This window comes from Lepidochelys kempii, chromosome 5 (genome assembly GCF_965140265.1).
Source record: "Lepidochelys kempii isolate rLepKem1 chromosome 5, rLepKem1.hap2, whole genome shotgun sequence".
Classification (NCBI taxonomy): domain Eukaryota; kingdom Metazoa; phylum Chordata; order Testudines; family Cheloniidae; genus Lepidochelys; species Lepidochelys kempii.
Window position 1 is genome coordinate 84,552,865 of NC_133260.1, and position 18,654 is coordinate 84,571,518.

At 40.6% G+C, this 18,654-nt stretch overlaps 1 protein-coding gene across 4 annotated transcripts in view; it reads left to right on the forward strand.

Annotated features, from left to right (window-relative positions):
* The window catches only part of AUH (AU RNA binding methylglutaconyl-CoA hydratase), a 187,379-nt gene that overhangs the window by 40,385 nt on the left and 128,340 nt on the right, over window positions 1-18,654 (forward strand). For all 4 annotated transcript variants that reach the window (XM_073344895.1, XM_073344894.1, XM_073344897.1 and 1 more), the window contains one exon: window positions 9,353-9,439. In XM_073344895.1, the coding sequence (XP_073200996.1) occupies window positions 9,353-9,439 (87 nt within the window). The remainder of the gene's footprint in view (window positions 1-9,352; window positions 9,440-18,654) is intronic.

An 18,654-nucleotide genomic window follows, 5' to 3' on the forward strand; every position in this document is an offset into this window, starting at 1 on the left:
GGATGTTAGGAGCTGGAATCTACTTTTGTTAGGGCTGAACATCCAGTCCACAGTACAGATGGCCAATTCTGTTTCTCCAGTACTGAGTGCCTTCTCAGGACTGGCTATCTCTAGATGTACCTTACAACCTGGTTGTCCAGCATCAGCAGCCCCTTCCTTAGTGATAGAATGCTCATATCTCATCATCTGAATCTCAACACACTGAGGAGGCCCCTTTACTTATTCCCCAAGGACTCCTGTTATGAATAATGTGACTCTTGGAGGGTGTCAAGAAATTCACATTGATCTAGTTCTCATATGAATTATGAGGATGAGGACATACCCTCCCTTTCTCAGTGCCCCCTGGGTCCTTATAATCTGCCAGTGTTGTCATATTGGAACCCTGGGGTCCATAGGGAGCAAGGCATCATTCCCCTGATTACCTCCTAGGCTGCATACCTCATCCCCTATTCCAAACCAAAAATCTACGGCGCCTTACTTGGCAACACATGATCCTCAGTCAATGGAGAAAAATTTGGAGGATGAACACCCTCAGACTGAAGATTTACAGATACTTGTAACCAGTGATGAGCTGCCAAAATCTGAAGAACCGGTTCCTTCAGTCATTCTGGGTCTTCGGTGGCACTTCGGCGGTGGGTCCTTCACTCGGCTCCGGGTCTTCGGCGGCCCTGAAGTACGTGCCACCGAAGACCTGGAGCGAGTAAATGACCCGCCGCCAAAGTGCCATCGAAGACCCGGAGTGCTGCCAGGTGAGTGAAAATTAAAAAGGGATTCTCAGCCAGGGGAGCCTCCCCAGCTGGATGTGGCCCGCGGGCCGGAGTTTGCCCACCCTTTAACAACCAGTTCTAAACTGGCTTCAAAATTTAACAACCGGTTCACGTGAACTGGTGCGAACCAGCTCCAGCTCACCACTGCTTGTAACTATATTGGCCTCATCCCTGGAGGAGGCAGTAATCACAGCTGCATTGTCTCACCCAAGTGACTATAATAGATCCAAGAGCTGCTCACATGCATAGCAGGAAACTCCATACAAGCTCCAGGCTTGGATTCCTGGGCATGTGGCATTCCCCATTAATGAGGCTTTTTTGGACTCTGCCACACACATTTGGCAAAGTTCTGTGATGGTCGTCCCATCTCTGAGAGCAAATAAAAGATACCAGGTGCCATCTACTGGCCCAGAATATTTTTATATAGATCCAGTATATGACATGTTGGTACTATTGGCAGCTCATGAAAAAACCACAGCATTAACCAAGAACGACTCCAGGTGAAAGGGAACCAAAATGTCTTGACTTACTCGGTTGTAATGTTATTCCTCTGCCAGTTCGTAATTCAGAATTTTTAAACTGAAGCATTGTTGGCCTGTTATGATTTCTTGAATTGCATGAAATGTTTCGATCTTATTTATAAATTATCTTAGGAAAGCAGAGTGGATTTAAATCTTTAGTTATAAAAAGGGACCATTGATCACTAGAATGTCTTTACAGGAAGCTCTAGACACTGAGTATATAATTTCACGGTCTATGACAACTCGGTAGTTGAGACAGGCATCCTGGCTCCAAAGGTCTGGCTTTTAAAGAGAAGTGCTGTCAATGTCTCATTCTAATCAAGGAGATGCTAAATTGCATACCCTAGGTGGTTGTAAGGCTTTGACTTTTTATTTTACTGCAAAGTACCAAACCCTTCAGAGCTTCCCCAAAATCAGTTGCAATATTTTACTGAAAGAATGAAGGGTCAACTGGTTTCATCCCAGAGATTAGCTAAATGCATTGTTGGATGTATTAAACTTTGTGGTGAGTTAGGTAGTTCAGAACCCCCAGCTATTATTAGAGCCAACTCTATCGGGCACAGACCTCCTCTGTTGCTTCCTTGTAAAGCATTCCCATTTTGGTCATCTGTAAGGAAATTGTTTGGAAATTTCCAATTGTCAATGCATACTTTTGCTAAGCACTTTTCCATAGTGTAAACATCTAGGTCTGATGCTTCTTTTGGCAGAGCAATGCTGTAATCTTTAAGTAGATCCTGAGTACCCACCTCCTTATTATTAGATCACTAGTTGGGAATCACCAACAGGGGAATAGATAAGTGACAAACACTTAAAAAAGGAAGGTTATTTATCTTCATAATAATTGGGGTTTGTCACAGGCCTCAGTTGAGTGCCCCCTATTTGCTATTTACTATATTGGGATGGGTGTGTGTGGGAAACCCAGCCCTTGGGTCCCTGGGGGTTTCAAGCCTTCATGTGTGACTGGAGCCCAGTCACTGCCCAAGTCTTTGGAGTCCCTAGGCGCACTCTTGGGGTGCAGGCCGTCTGTCTGACACTCCTTCTAGCCGAGCTGAAACTTGCTGTGCAGCTGCTTAGTCCCCATGGTCAGTGCTAACCCTTTAGGTGCCCTGTTGCTTAAACATAACATCTTCCGCAATTCCACTCAAAGGTGTGAGCTTTCTAGATTACAGTTTAACTCTCTCAGGAGGCACATAGTAAGTGTAAAGCATATAACTCCCAATACTTTGCACAGATTCTAACACCATTTCTCTTTTACAGATAAAGCCCATGAAAGTACAGATCATTTAGAAAGCAATAAACATCCTGACTGTAGTGCCCTTCACTAGCTCACTCTTACCCTTGGGAGTCCTTGAGGGACCATCTGTTCAGGAAGGTAGGCAGGATCTTCTGCCTCATCAGGCTTCTACATGCTGGGTTGCTTCTCCCTCATCTTGAGCTGGAGAAAAAAGGCCCCTTGAGTAGAGCAGCCCCTGCCTGCTTATAGCTTGTAGCCCTCTTTGTCAGGTGATGTCCTGCTCAGCCTCCACAGGTGATCAGAGACCCCTACCAAGTGACTTTATTACCACGGCAACCCCCCACCCCACTTCAGACTTGAAAACCGGGCTTGCCTTGGGCAGCAGCCATCTCTTTGTAATTTATAAGCACAATTGTCAAAGTTTAATTACTCTGTTGTTAGGCCTTGGTCACTACCCCTGTTGGACTCTCAATCCAAAATGGAGAAAGAGACCCCACAGAAAAGACAAACAAGCTTCACATTCAAAATGGAGTTTGCATCTTGGTAAAGGTACATACAGATAGTTTATAATTTCACAAAGAATTAATAAATTATACATATAGATTCCCATATCATCATAGGATTCTTTGAAATGTGTTGTGCATGTACATAAATTCCACAAACCACCCTTTTTTCCTGTTACTATGGAGTCCTATTACATTAGCATTCTGTGGTGGCAAAGGAACTGAGTGGCAGTTGGGTCAGCACTGCTCTTTATGCCCTTGGTACAGGAGCACAAAGACAGTCAAGGCATGTGTGTGCTCCCAACTGATGCTACTTGCCCAAAGACTCTGACTTGCGGGCACGAGGTGCACATGTGCATTAAAAGTGTGCGTGCTCTTTCTCTCTCTCTGGACAATGCATCTCAAAGAACTCCAGTTACTGTAAAGTTAAGTAACGTTTTTTACTCAGCAGATCTTGGTATTTGATTTCTGAAAAACCATTTCCATTGCTATAGGCTGTGTCTACGCTACCAGAGTTATACCTGCTGCAGCTATGTGGCTATAGTCTCTATACTGTAGACATGGCCAGAGAACCTGATTTGCTCATGCATCATCACTAGTATTAGAAAGAACACAATTTGCCGTTTAGATCATATGTTGAATTTGCAAAGCTAGCAATTAGCAAAACCATCTTTTTTTTTTTACTAGTATATTAGTCATAATTGATCTGAAATCACTGATGGACAGTCAACTCTAAAAATAGCATTATGGGGTTCAAACAGTTACTTTTGAGAGTAAAACTGCACTTTAAGTGAACTCTTGATGTTGTTTCCTAATATTAGTAAGAATGAAAATTGACCTTCAATTTAACACACAGGATTTAACAACTACGATTTTCTGTACTAGAAACATTTTTTGGGTGACAGAAGTTGGAGATGAAATGGTTACACATTACTGAAATGTTAAGAAGGGGTAAATATTTACCTGTGTATTTCTAAACATTACAACAAAACACACATAGAATATTAAAAACAAAATGTGTTACTAATCCTGAAATACTATAGAAAATTCTGTTGATAAATATTAAGCTACAACTACTGTCATTATTCATTTGATCTTATTGGTGACTTCCATTTTCTGACTGGAAAAAAAATACATTTTATATATGAAAGGTTTATTCAACTACTGTTTTGGTAGCCATGGAGTTAAATGGTAATAGTTTTTAGAAATTACTTCAGTCTGTCCCTCTATTTAATATTTCTTGTATATATGCTTTTTAACAGGTATAAAAGTAACCTTTATTTTTACTTTACCTGCCACTGGTCACTTTTCTTTAAATGGAATTTTGTGCAGTATATAAGTGACAACCAGTGAAGTCCTCTTTACATTTTTTTTCACTTTGAATTCAACATAAAACTAGGTTATTTTGATTTTACTTTAATTTTACTTTTGGTAAGTATATTCTGTACCTTACTGATTTATTGTCCTTTTAAGGTTTATTCTGAATGTATAAATTAGCTATTTCTGTAAAGCGAGTGGGATGTTCTGTGTGGTATCTGAAAGTTTAGAGTCACATTTTAATTATGCAAACACGTATATTTGGTCTACAAAGCATAAGAGTTTTTCCTTTCATTCCTGCAAGTGGTTTTAGACACAATGGTAAAGATTTCGATGGCTTTGATTTCTATGGTGGTTTGTCAAGCAAATGGCTGTCCATATAGAAGACTGCTTGATGAAATAACTAACAGCAGCTTTAAATGAGAATTTTTTTACTGAGGGAAACTTTTATGGGATTTAAATCGAAGCACAATCTGTTTACTTTGTAGAATAATTATCATAATTTTTATTTTTGTGACTTGTATAATTAACAAACATGCTACTTCTGTTCAAACAAGGCTTTATTCCTCCACAGTCTATCTATTTTTTCTTGATCTTTCAGTAAAATGTGTATGTTACATTACAATAGTGTAGTTTCTTTGCAAGGTTCTGAATTCATTGCAGGATGAAGCAGAAGAAGCTTGGTTTTGACTGAACTTGTATAAGACCTAGATATTAGAAAATATAAAAAATTACTGTCAAAGTGAGGAAGAAGTTATTACTAAATGTTTGTTTCCCAAGTTTGATTTTTTGCAGGCTATACATTTTCCCCTTAAATATGTATGGATAACTCCAATTGGGTGAAATCCTGACCCTGTTGAAATCAATGGGAGTTTTGCCATTGACTTCAGTGGAGCCAAGATTTCACCCATTTACTTTAGTGGGAGTTGTACGTGTATCTGAGGGCAAAGATATTTACAGGGGAACTGCGAGGTGTGTTTAATACAGTTATAGCTCTATCCTAAACATTAAAGTTGGTCTTGTGCTTCTCTGTTGTAGTTTGGTATCATAAATAAGAGAAGGAAAAGGCCTATTCAGAGTATGATGTATGAGCTCTAGCATGGGCAGCGGGTGAACACACCCTTGGGGGAGGCTAGTCCCTGGCCCCTCCCACTCTTGTCCTGCCTCCCCTGCTGGAGCCCAGAGCAGCCCCTGCTTGCGGCCGCCGGCCCCTTCCCCACGTGCTCCCAGCGCTGGGTGAGCAGACAGGAGACATGGCCAGAGCGCCCCCAACCCCAGCGCAGTACGGATGGGCAGGTGGCACGGTCAGAATGCTCCCAGTGCTGGGCGGGCAGATGGCATGTCCGGAGCGTCCACAGCCCTGGAACGCTGGGCAGGTGGGTGGCATGTCCAGAGCACTGGGTGGGCAGCGCGGTCCCAGTGCTTGGAGGATGGGTAGCGCAGTGCAGCACAGCGTGGCCCTGTCCCAGTGGTCTTGTACACACCGTGGCCCCGCAGCCTCTGGACCACAGAAGAGAACAGCAGGCAGGAGGGAGTCTGGGGGTGGAGCGTGGGTGGGGACACACTAGGCTGTTTGAGGAGGCACAGCCTTCCCCTGCCTACTATACCTGCTGCCCATGACCTCTAGTCTATCTCACAATCTGCAACCTCTGGAGGTATGTTGAGAGTGGGTGTTGGGAAGGATTAGGCTGAACAGAACGTGGGGCGTCAGCTGCAGTCCGCTGAGGAAACTTATGAAGTCTCATTCTGCAAGGCTGTCTGTTGTCTGAAAATCTGAAGCTACTTCTTGATTCTGAGGAGTTGACAAAGTATTATTTTCAGATGCTTTAAAATATTAATCTTTTAAGGGAATGGAGGCCTTTGCTTGTAGCTGCAATCTTTTTCATGGCTGCCTTTGGTAACATAACCTTTGCCACTTTCTGACTTGTGAACAAATGGCTGAGAAATATCTCTGAGTAATTCCTTTGCAAAATGGATCAAGATACTTTAATAATTGTTTGATCAATGGCTGATTCTTTTAAAGAGGACAAATATATTAAATTGTTGGCAATCCAACTCTCTCCTGAACTAAAAGATGCTGAAGCTGAAGTTAAAAGAACACCGTCTACTTAAAACCTGCACTTCTCTCTGAAAATTTTTTAGTTATTATTGTTACAACATCTAAGATTACTAAAAAAGGAAGAGATTAGAAAAAAACACACTATTTTTTCAGTTTGTTTGCTGTGGGAATTTGACACCATTTTGTGTGAATAGGGCAGAGACATTTTTTAAAATAGGAAAATGTAATTGTAAAACCACAGAAATTGGTCAGGGTACTCAAGAGCAAATATAGTACCTGAAATGGACTTTGAACTATTTTTTTTAGCAATTACATTTCAGGTTGACAGTGGCCCTTTTAATACACTTACAATCCTTTTATCTGCTCTTATCCAAGTTTTGCGAAGAAAATTGATTGAATTTCTATGAATGTCTCCCAAAGGACCTGGAGAAGAGCTACGTGCAAGCTCGAAACCTTGTCTCTTTCACCAACAGAAGTTGGTCCAATAAAAGAGATTACCTCATCCCCCTTATCTGTCCCAAAAGACAAATATTCTATGTGAAGTAAGAAGCCTGCAATTCATGCAGGTCTCTTTCAAAGTACTTATATTTATGCTGGAAACCATTTCTGCTATAAATCTTAACAGCAACAACAACAACAAAACCCTACAATTGCCTCTCAGACTCATAATGACACTATATTCTATAATGTCTGATGCATTCATAGGGTCACTGGTTGTGCTCATTTTAAAGTTGGCTCTATGCATTTTTCAAGTGTGTGTGAAGTAAATAGTATATTTCAGTTTGTATGGTAGATGAAAGTTTTGAGTCAGATTTTTAACTAAGTAATCGTATGCTTTTTTCAGTCTGTAAGTATAGGATTGTTTTTCTTAAGTGACAATTGTAATTTGCTTTTAGATACAGTTATAGAGTTAAAGCCAAACATTAATAAGTTGGTGTCAAAGCAACAGTGCTACTGTTTTTATTCACACCATTTCCTCTTCAGCTTTTAAAATATATTTTTCCTTTTGGTGTCTTATAAAGCACTCTCTTCAGTTAGAGCTTTATAAATAAAAAGAATAGTTGGGTGCATTTGTCTATGATTTAAATCATACCCAAATTTATGCGCATTCACATGCAAATTTTGTTTGATTTTCAGGTTCCTGGTAAGTTTTTGGTATGAAAAGTCTGTGTATTACTGGGGTAGAGGATTGGAGCCGTTCCTCTCCAATACAGTTTTGACCACAGTAATCCCCACTTTTCATGACTACCCAATTAGTTTATTTCACTGTTGTCAATATGGAGCTATCCTTAAACTTGGAAACCTGGCCTGTATCTAATAGCGCTACTTAAACTTAACAGTGCTAGCTGTAGACAATATTATATTATTATTTATTTGTATTATGTAGAGGCAGTGGTCAGGATTGATGCCCCATTGTGTTTGGCACTGAACATGCAGATAATGAAAAGACAGTTCCTGCCCCAAAAGGTTACAGCACAAGTCTGACTAGGCGCAACAAATAAATAGAGTGAACAGATGGAGGTCAAAGAAACAGTGAGACAATTATGATTATTATTATAAGCAGTAGTTGCATTACTGCAGCTGTTGAGTGTTCTATGCCTCATGGCATAGGTGGACTTTAAGAATAGGTTTAGAGGACAGTAATGTAGTGGCTTTTTTGTTTTTTTACAGAGAGATACCCGCACTCTCTCTCCCCAGTGCATAACAGGAGCATGGGAGAAAATGTGAAGTACCTTGAGGGGAAATTTGATTGTTGGGGGCAAAAGCTGGCATCTTTGGTACAGTGGAAGTGGGAGATGAAGATTAGAGCTAATTTTTGGCCACGTTGAATTTGATGATGGCTGCATATCCACAAGGATACACCAGATTGTTTGAGATTTGAGTTTGCATTGAAAGAGACACGATCAGAGAGGGAAGAGGTAAACCTGTGATTTGTTAGTATAAAAATGATAGCTAAAGCCGTGCTCTTGTATGAAAGACCCTAGAGAGAGGGTATAGGAGGAGGAGAGAAGGAGGCCAAGAATAGAGCCCAGTAAGAACATCTGATCCAGTAAAGTATTCAAGCATGTGTTTTAAGAGCTTTGCTGGATCAGAGTCTGAAGCTTTTTCCTAAATGAGCGAGGTGCTGATTGTGGGGAATAGTTTTATTTTTGGGATGCAAATGTGTTCAGTTTGTATCGTTAGTTGTATATCTTGTTTTTAACCTCTTTGTCCATGTGCCAAAATACTAGTTTGATAGTAGCATTTTTACAAATCAGAGAAAAATATTCCATTCATCCTAGTGGGAATGACATACATGTTGTCTGGAGAATACATGCGCATGTGTTGACTGCTTGTGTCTGTTCCATTTATACGATATTCTACTGTTGCAGGGGGATGGACTCTATTTGATAGGTTTCTTCCATATCTAGATACTGTGATTTTGTCTATATCTTTCTTTTCCATAAGGGAAAAAAAGGCATTTTTCATGGAGCAAGCTTCAAAGGACATTTAAATTTTATAACACACATTGTAATGATCACAATATTGTATAAGTAAGCTGCTAGAAGTGTTTTAGTATATACTTTATGAAAGAAACAAAGAATTTCTATTCATGTGTTTAATAACATGAAAAAATAGAGTCCTGGCTTTGGGACACAGTTGAAAAAAGTGAACACAGGCATGACAGTTGCATTAATGTATTGAGGCTGTGTTGTCTATCAAGATTTGTCATTAAGCCCTTAAGTTGCGGGAGAAGTCTCAGTTGGAGCAAAATTGATCAAAGTGGATAGTCTGTATTTCACTGTTTTCACTGTAAACATTCAATTCTATATTTTCCTTGAACTATGAGAAGACTGAGAATAACTGATTAATTTGAACAAGCAGTATTTCAAAGTCCACTTGAATCTTATTGGCACAGCTTTGAATGCTATTTACCGTTTACTAATTTGTGTATGAAATGTCACTTACAGGTGCTGACCTTCAGGAAAGAGCCAAAATGCACTCCAGTGAAGTTAGTTCTTTTGTCTCAAAAGCAAGAGCAACTATTAATGAAATGGGTAAGTAAAATAAACTCACTGTTGAACAGTTGCACAGCTCAGACTTCTTTAACCTCTAAAGGTCAGATCAAAGAAGTGATATAAACATGTATGATTAATTCTTGCTACGCGGTGGGATATCCAAACTACTTATGTCAATGAGATAATTATGAGTCACTGGCACATTGTGTTTTAAAATGTGCACAATAGTGTTTGACTTCTTATAGAATAAATTAAGGTGCTGTTTCACAGACTGATTAACAATATAGCCAAGTGGTTTGGAATCATATTTTTGTGGAGGAAGAATTGTAGTTCTGTGCCCCCTCGGTGGTGTGGGGTTTGTTTATATTATCCCCTTCTTCTATTGGATGTAGCAAATGCTGTTTTAAATTTATATCATATAAATGTTTTAAACATCTGCTGTTGATGGAAAATGTGGTTTTATGGCACTGCAAAATATTGTTAAATCTGTATCTACTTTGTTATAATGGTGCCTTTTAGTAATGATAGTTTTGGTTTTAAATTCCATTTTGTGGTAAGTACTCCTTTTAAGGGCTTAATAATTTGCCTGTGCATTTTGGAATATGAAATTTACATCCAAAAGTGACATTTCTGTAGATTTTAATCTGTTTGGTTTTGACAGGATATTGTTAATGTATTTTTATTAAAAGAAGGTCAATCTAACATAGCATCTCTGGAGCAATCCCCTTTATAAATTTAACCTACAAAAATTACTATTATGGGGTTAAAGAATCCAATCATGTGCAGTTTTGACAGTGCCTGATGACCCAAGCAACATTTTTTAAAGTATTACTCTTTTAAAAACTAAATGTGTATTCCTCCAGGGTTACTGTGTGGGATTTACATTCCTTTTAAAGAAAATAAATGTTGGAGCATAAACATCTTAAATTATAGGACTGTGTGTGTTGTTTATTTTAAATATTAAGAAGTTTGGGAAGGTGTTATCTAGCCCAAAAGTCAGAGAGCCGTTGAAGACAATGGAGTTGTTCCCAATTTACACGGGTAAGAATGGGAGCAAAATGTAGACCCTGTGAGCCAAAGTATGCCATGATGTAACACTCTGCATAACCTGGTTGAAATCAATGGGCTCCAATGAAGTGTAAACCATACCAAAGGTTGATCTGTAAGATTTTAGGTTTTATCATGGGGAGCTAGGGCTAGATCTTCATTTCACCTTTAAAAAGATGAATTATTAATACTTCAAAATTGCTCTAGAGGAGCCAATTACTTTTTAAAGACTAATTTTATATACCTGAAAGGTAATGGGAATAGATTGTTCCAGGGTTATACCAGGAAACCATCCACACATAATGCTATTCACTTATTTTTATGTTCTGTGTTTTTGACAATTTTTTTTTGTTTAATTATTTCAAGTAATATATTCATTACATATTATGGGCATTATTGTTTTGAATGTTCAATGTCAACAGTACATGCCATGACAGTATAAATATAACTTTTATTCTGAAACATTTCTGCAAAATAGTTTGCAACTTGTCTTCTCCATCATGAAGCTGATGGAAAAATATATATATAAAAAGTATACCTCAGAAATTGGAGATCAGTGTGGTGTGAGGTGTATGATGCCTTTACAAATGGAAGTGAACATTAATCTTTTAACAAGTCAGGTTTTCAGTTCTTCTTTTTTTTCTTCTGAAGGAGTAGTCTAGCATTACAAAAACTAATTTTAGTAGAGCAAGTGGGACAGTGTATTTGCATTGGATTCCTGGCAATGAATCAGTATACTGAAAACAAGCAGATGAAGATTTTTTTTTCTGCCCAGAAGCAACCCTTATGTCAAGAGACACTTCACGAAGGGGAAAATATCTTCCGACAATTATTTATTTGTCATTGTACAAATGCTGTAGCACCATATTTTCAATTTCCTGTTTTTGTCCCTTTACTATGCAACGTTAATAATGAAAACCAGTTTAAAATATGCACTACTTTCTGCTCTTCAGAAATAGAACACATTATGAAAACAGTGTTTATATTCAGACGTTTGACCTAGTAAGGAGATACATTTAAAGCAAAGTGTGTCTTCAGAGCCCTTAAGAAAAATAACTTATTTAACTGTATAGCCAAAATAGATGAAAGATAAATATTGCTTAAGACTTTAATAACTATTAAAATCAGCCTTTTGAATTGGTAGGTCTTAGCTTTTTGTAGTTATTGACAATTTGATTATATTTTTTGTTCTTGTACCAGTTCTTTTTTTTTTTTTGGAAGATGCAGCATCATTAATTAGGAATGTAACAACAGAAAGTATTTTCTATAAATTAAAATCATACTGCACTTGTTTGCTACAGTTTTTAAATAGAATTGTAGATGGGATTAATTTATGACTTCATGCTAAATTTGGGGGAAGTATTAAGATTACATTAAATATCACTTGGTATAAAAATAAGCATTTGAAAAAAGAGCAGAAGAAACTGTACTGAGCTCCTAGTTGTAGCTCTGAATACTTAAAGTTGGGGACGGGGGAATCAAAGCATGCCGCTATTTTTAGCACTAGTTGCTTTTGCTAAAATTATATCAGAGTTGTGTGGGTTGTTTTTATAGAGCAGGAACGTAAGACTACTTGTCCATTACTATATTCTGCCTTGAGATTCTGCATTACTGACATAAGGCTGCTTTTACCCTGAAAGTTCTCAGAGGGGAAAACATTAGTAGATCTGCCTAGTTGTATACAGTTTCAAAAGGGTTTCTGGCTAAACTAAAGCAAAGTCTCATTGGCACACACACATGCATCCCTTTTTTGATGCTTTGGAAATAAATAATACCTTGTGCCAGATCCTCAGCTGGTGTAAACTGAAATAGTTACAACGAAGTCAATGGTGCTATGTCTGCGTATGCCAACTGTGGATCTGTCCCTTTATATCTACACAGTGCAGTTCATCCAGTGAGATTCTAATTATAAAATAACATGTAACTCCTTGTGGGGTGGAACATGGTAGCCATTCTGTGCCAGCAAAACACTTTGTTTAGAAGGGAGAATGAAAAATTGGCAGTATTATATGTAATTACTCCAGTTGGAGTTTGGCCACAACCTTTATAAATGTGCAAAAATCCCTAAGGATTGGGAGTCAAATCCCATTGAATTTCAGTGGTATTTGGATGTCTAACTCTCTTATATGCCTTTGAAAAGCCCAGCCCAAGAGTGGTCAGCCTTGATTTTATATTCTGTCTGAAGGCAGTGTAACACTGACAGAACCCGGGCGTCGTCGGGCAGGATCAAACCTGGGACCTCTGGAGCTGGGGAGGGGGGGCTGGATTCCGGGGGGCAGTCAGGGGACAGGGAGCAGGGGGCAGTTGGATGGGGCGGGGCGGTCAGGGACGGGAAGCAGGGAGTGGTTGGATAGGTGTGGGAGTCCCAGGGGGCCTGTCAGGGGATGGGGGTGTGGATAGGGGCTGGGGCAGTCAGGGGACAGGAAGTAGGTGGGATTCCAGGGGGGGCAGTTAGGGTGGGGGGGTCCCGAGAGGGGGCTGTAAGGGGACAAGGAGCAGGGGGGGTTGGATGGGTTGGGGGTTCTGGGGGGGCGGTTGGGGACGGGAATCAGGGGGATTGGATAGGTGTGGGATTCCTGGGCGTCTGTCAGGGGACGGGGGTGTGGATAGGGGTTGGAGCAGTCAGGGGACAGGAAGCAGGGGGCGTTGGATGGGGGTGGGATTCCAGGAGGGGGTGGTTAGGGGCGGGGGTCCCAGGAGGGGGCAGTCAGGAGACAAGGAGCAGCGGGGGTTGGATGGGTCAGGAGTTCTGAGGGGGGCAGTCAGGGGGCGGGAAGTGGGAGGGGGCAGATAGGGGGCAGGGGCCAGGCTGTTTGGGGAGGCACAGCCTTCTCTACCCGGCCCCCCATACAGTTTCGCAACCTCGATGTGGCCCTCGGGCCAAAAAGTTTGCCCACCCTTGCTCTAAGTAGTCTCAGTGCTACTACATGGGACAGAGCACCGCACCCAGGAGGTGTTTGGGTTACAGCAGCACATTGCTTCCTGGCACCATGCTGGATCAGTGATTCAGTAGCAACTCAACGAAGAGAGCTACCAAATTTTTTGTATTACTGCAAGTAACTGGTGGTTTTTTGTTTTTGTTTTACATCTTCCATCTAAATACCAAATAAACCATACTCTGTTTGGCTTATAAGCGCTAGTTAATTTTTACCCTGAGGTGGTTGCTATGGCTGTAGGCAGTGGGTTATATGCAGTTATTTTGTTTGGAGATAGCTTTCACATTCCTCAATTATTTTTTAATTTATTCTTTGACTATGACCTTCCCAGATCAAAAGGCCATACATTTGGTTATTTTCATTTGCTTTCCCTGAACAATGGCACTAGTTATTGGGGTATCAATATTCAAAGCCTAAGCAAATAGTTGCTTCTAGAGAACTTCCTGAAAGGCACATTTTTATTCTCTCTTAATTTCCGTCTATCATCCCTTTTTCTTTAAGGATTTGCCAAGTGTCACCTCCAAACTTTAAGTCCTTGCTCAGACTTTGGAAAGAATCACTCATCCTCTGAAATCTTCTTTTCCTAATCTTCTACATCCTTCCTGCCTAGAAAGAGGTACTATGCCAAATTAATGCCATAAATTCTTATTTGCACTGGCCAGCAGAACTTGGTCCCTTAGCCCCCAAGAATGCACAACCACATAAATTGCCCTGACCCCTATTTTACCAGCCATCGATCACCACTTCTCAATTTATAAAACTGGCTGGCGCAGCCTCAAAAGTAGGCAGAGCCAACCTGGGTAGGGTCAAGTTCAGCCTGGCCAGGTGATGCCCTAACCAGCTTCTGTGGTGATGGAACCCTCCAGGAGAGGATAGTGGCAATACTGCTGGTGTTTTGTGGATTATTGTTTGTAAATATCTTTGACAATGTCTTAGGGTGCCTTTAGTGTGCTTGATACTGAGGAAACAAAAATAAATGGTCTCTGTTTCAAGGAATGTACTGTTTTAACTTAGATGGTACAGTAGTTTCAGACACATAAAATAATGTGAATAACATTCAGTCTTGAAACAATGAAGATAATCCTTGTGGGATTATTGCTGAAAGACTCCGTAAAAGTGGGTTTTTTTCTTTCCTTTTTGAAAGGAGTGATTTGAATGAAGAGAACATCACCTGCTGCAGCATGGAGAGGAAGAGAGTTCCAAACATAGAAACCACAAAAATGGGAATGGGAGAAGAAGGCAATAAAGGGTTATGCAAAATGGGTTTGATAGTGTAGGCAGTAGAAGGAGAAGTAAGAGGTAATACACACAGAGATTGGGTGTTGGTGAAGTGCCTTGAAGGAGGAGGCAAGAGGAAGCCAGTGAAAGAATGTGAAGAAGGGAGTTGCATTGTCAGAGCAGTACTAGAATAGATGAAAATCAATTAAATTATGCTTTTTGAGACTCTGTTTAACTGCAAAAAGAAAAGGAGGACTTGTGGCACCTTACAACTGTAGCTCACGAAAGCTTATGCTCAAATAAATTTGTTAGTCTCTAAGGTGCCACAAGTCCTCCTTTTCTTTTTGTGAATACAGACTAACACGGCTGCTACTCTGAAACCTGTTTAACGACAGTCATTCTGCCTGAAACGTAACCATTGTACTGTACATCCTTCGTGTTGGCTGTAGTACATCTACTGATGCTACTTTTATAATACATAGTGTAACTGTGGAGGCAGTGACCCAGACCTGAGGGCTTACTTTCCTTTGCCTAGCAAGGATCTATCTGGATGATTAAAAGCTGTTAATATATTCAGAGATCTGTTCCAATCAGCTGGAAGATTGTAGGTTTTTGTGTGGAAGGTGGGTGAGGTATGAGAAATGATCCATAGGTTTTAATCAAGGGCATAGAATATCTCTCAAAGAGGGATGTAAAATTGGTTCCACGTCAAGACCTTGAAGTAAATTTTAATATATAATTAAACCTAGCAAAGTGAATTCTATAATAGTCATGCTATAAATCTGTTGTGTCCCTCCCCCCCCACCTCCTCCCTCCCACCTTCCAGTCTCTCTTGCTGGTAAATAACACAATTTTGATATGACCAATGCTAAGAAAATAAATAAAATATTAAACACTATAATACATTATCCTATCAGAATGTTGTTTATCTAGTTTGGGGCACTGTGAAGAACATGGGAATAATCTGCATTAATTTCTATGAATGTTAAATATGTATCTGTGCTTATATTGTGCTGGCTAAAAACATGATTAATGGCTAAACACTGCAGGGGGCCATTGCTTTTATCAGCTGATCACAGTTCCAGAGAGGTGAAACATGGTTGGTAAACAGGGGGTAGCCTGGTGATCCAGTCTAAAGTGGAGCGAATTGCAGGGTTCCACTGTTTCTGTGGGCACTCTTTCAAGTGCAGGTGTAGGCCTATTACTTAAAGAGTACCCACAGAAAGAATGAAGAAGATCATAGGTACGCTCACCCCTGAACCATAACAGGCTCATATCTGACCCTACCCTGGCTCACCATCCCTCTCATTTCTGCTCAATGTTAAGGGGGGAGGGTTTTGCCCAGTGTGTTTCCAGCTGTAGATAGTTCAGTGCCTGTTCAGCAGAAGTATAGAGCAAGGCTAATGTAGTCAGAATTGCTAGTAGGCTGAAACACATTTCTGAGTTCTTGGTTGTTTTCCAGCAGTAGCTTTGATTTACTGCTTCTTTTAATGTTGAATTAATTTAAATTACTCTTTATATAAGAAATAACTAAGTATTGTCAGTTAACTAAGTAGGCAGTGCTGTCCCTGCGGAGCTGAAATTATGTGCTTTGTCAAATTTCATTGGATTGTTTTTAATTAAAAAATGCAGTGATAAAGTTTGATCATGCCAATGAATGCATCATTAAACTTCTCCATCCAAGCTGTTTGTTATCCATTTACATAACAACATTGCTTACAGGATTTTTGTTATACTTTTTTTCCCTTTCTTAATAAGACTCTAAAATTTGTTGTAAGGATGGGTAAGGAAATGTGGATACTAATGTCCCAAATCTTCCAGATCCAGGTAGGATCTAAGGCCTGGTCTACATTACAAAGTTAGGTTGACCTAACACGATTCTCTATAACTTTGCATGGGTCCACATCTTAATTTGCCTCTCACTGACATAAGTTCCCTGTTTCATTGTTGTAATAACACGACCTCCTCAGATGACACATAGCTAAAGTTGACCTACTTCTGCTGACGTAGTGCAAGTGTAGACACGGCATTACCTGCGTCGACCCTAACTGTTCTCCAGGAGCTGTCCCACAATGCCCCTGTTGCTGCAAAAATGGTCACTCAGGTCACAGTTTTGAAGGCCACTGCCCAGGGGTCACTGATACCTTAAGTCTGCCTACACCTTAAATCCTCCAGCTTCTTTTTGAAATGCCTTTTGCTGATTGTCCACCATTGCAAGCATCCAACCATGCAAGATCCACGCAGACAGAAAGCTAGTAGATGTGCTCTTGCCTGGAGCGGGAAAGAAGTCACTGATCTCCTTTGCCCTAACCTTAACCCTAAGGTGCACCCAAAGAAATATAGACAGCTACTTCCAAATTGTGCAGGGGTTGCTAAATCTGAGGCACAACAGGGATGAGCAGCAATTCTTGGTGAAAGCCAAGAAACTTTAGCAGGCCCATCATAAGGCAAGGGAGAGCAGCAACAAATCTGGAGCTGTCCCCTGCAGACCTGCTGCTTTACTTGGTGGGGACCACACCAGCACCATGACTGTGGACACTTGGTGAGAGATGGATGTTGAAATCGCTGCAGTGCATGGGGCAGGTGGTGGGTGGAGACAGGGGGCATGCAAACCATGCAGTGAACCAGGAGGTATTCAGAACTCAGTTGGAGTCAAGCCAGTCCTGCCAGGCAATTACAGATGGGGAGGGGAAGGGAAGCTCAGGTAAGTGTGTGGATACATAATTCCTTATAAGCATTTTCCCCTCTTTTTGTTGTCTGATACCTCCTGTCTCTCCCTCCCTTCTTCCTTATTTAAAAATGGCGACCATCCCATCCATGTGTTCAGAGAGCAAAGGTGTCAACTTTTGATTCCTCATTTTACTTGTAAAACCACCCCTGGGAATATAATTAAAGTTAATGCTTCGGAGTGCTTATGCAGTTGCCACTTCAATCAACTAATATATGTTAGAAAATAAATTTAAAAAAATTAGTATGGCCAGCCAAATTACACAGTCCTCATCAGATCATTGCCCTGTGATCTGGTAGAGGTTAGAAGAAAAAAGTAAAAGTGGAGTTTGCTTTTCCTTTCTTTGGCTTGTTGGACTGGGTGGGGCGGAGGGGAAGGAGTCCACAGTTCTATCCCAAACAGAATACTTTTTTTTTATCGGAACAGGGACATCCCTTTTATCCTCTTGAACAATCTCAGTGAAATTTTCATGGAGGTACTCTACAGTTGTTTCCCAAACATTTCTAGGGATGGCTGCTTTATGTCTTCCCCCATAATAGCAGACATTCCAATGCCCCTGCTATGATTTCCACCGGCACCACTGCAGTAAATCGGCAGCAGCATATAGGCCCGGGCAGCATCAAGATGTGAGTAACAGCTGTGTTCTGTGGGCCTCTGTCACCCTCATGAGTGAGAGATCAGCCAAAATCACACTGCCTGTGAAAATATTGGCAATATTCACTGCACTTTCCCTATACTCAGATTCAGAGGCACCCAGCTTCTAAACCTCTCATGCAACAGTCCCCACCCCTGCTTTGTCCCGGCTAGTCCCATGCTCACCATGGCTTGAGTTGCAAAACAGTTGTGTAATGAGGTGCTCCAAAACTAAAGTTGCAATTAGAATTTCTTACATTATTCCCATAAGACCTTTAATAAGGGAGTTTTGGGACTTATCTTTCCATTGTGATTGTAAATCTAATGATGTTTTGGAGGAGTAGGGGGAGGGCAGTTGCTGGAGGAGAGGGAAAAGGACAGAGAGGTGCATGGGAAGTGCACCAGGATATTATGGCTCAGGAAACAAACAGATGTTGGAGAATATGTTTGAGCTGAATGCCCAAAGGCCTCATGCACAGCAGACTTTCCAGCCCATGGAAGACTCATGGTTGCTGCCTCTTATTAACCCCACCCCAGCATAAGAGGTGACAGCATGGCATGAACTCTTACTTCTGTCACTCCATGTCAAGGGAAAACAAGGAGAACCTTGACTATACCTACACTCACTGACCTGCAATAACTACAGGATGAGCCTGCAAGTAAAGTGCACTAGTTTTTATCATGAATAAAAC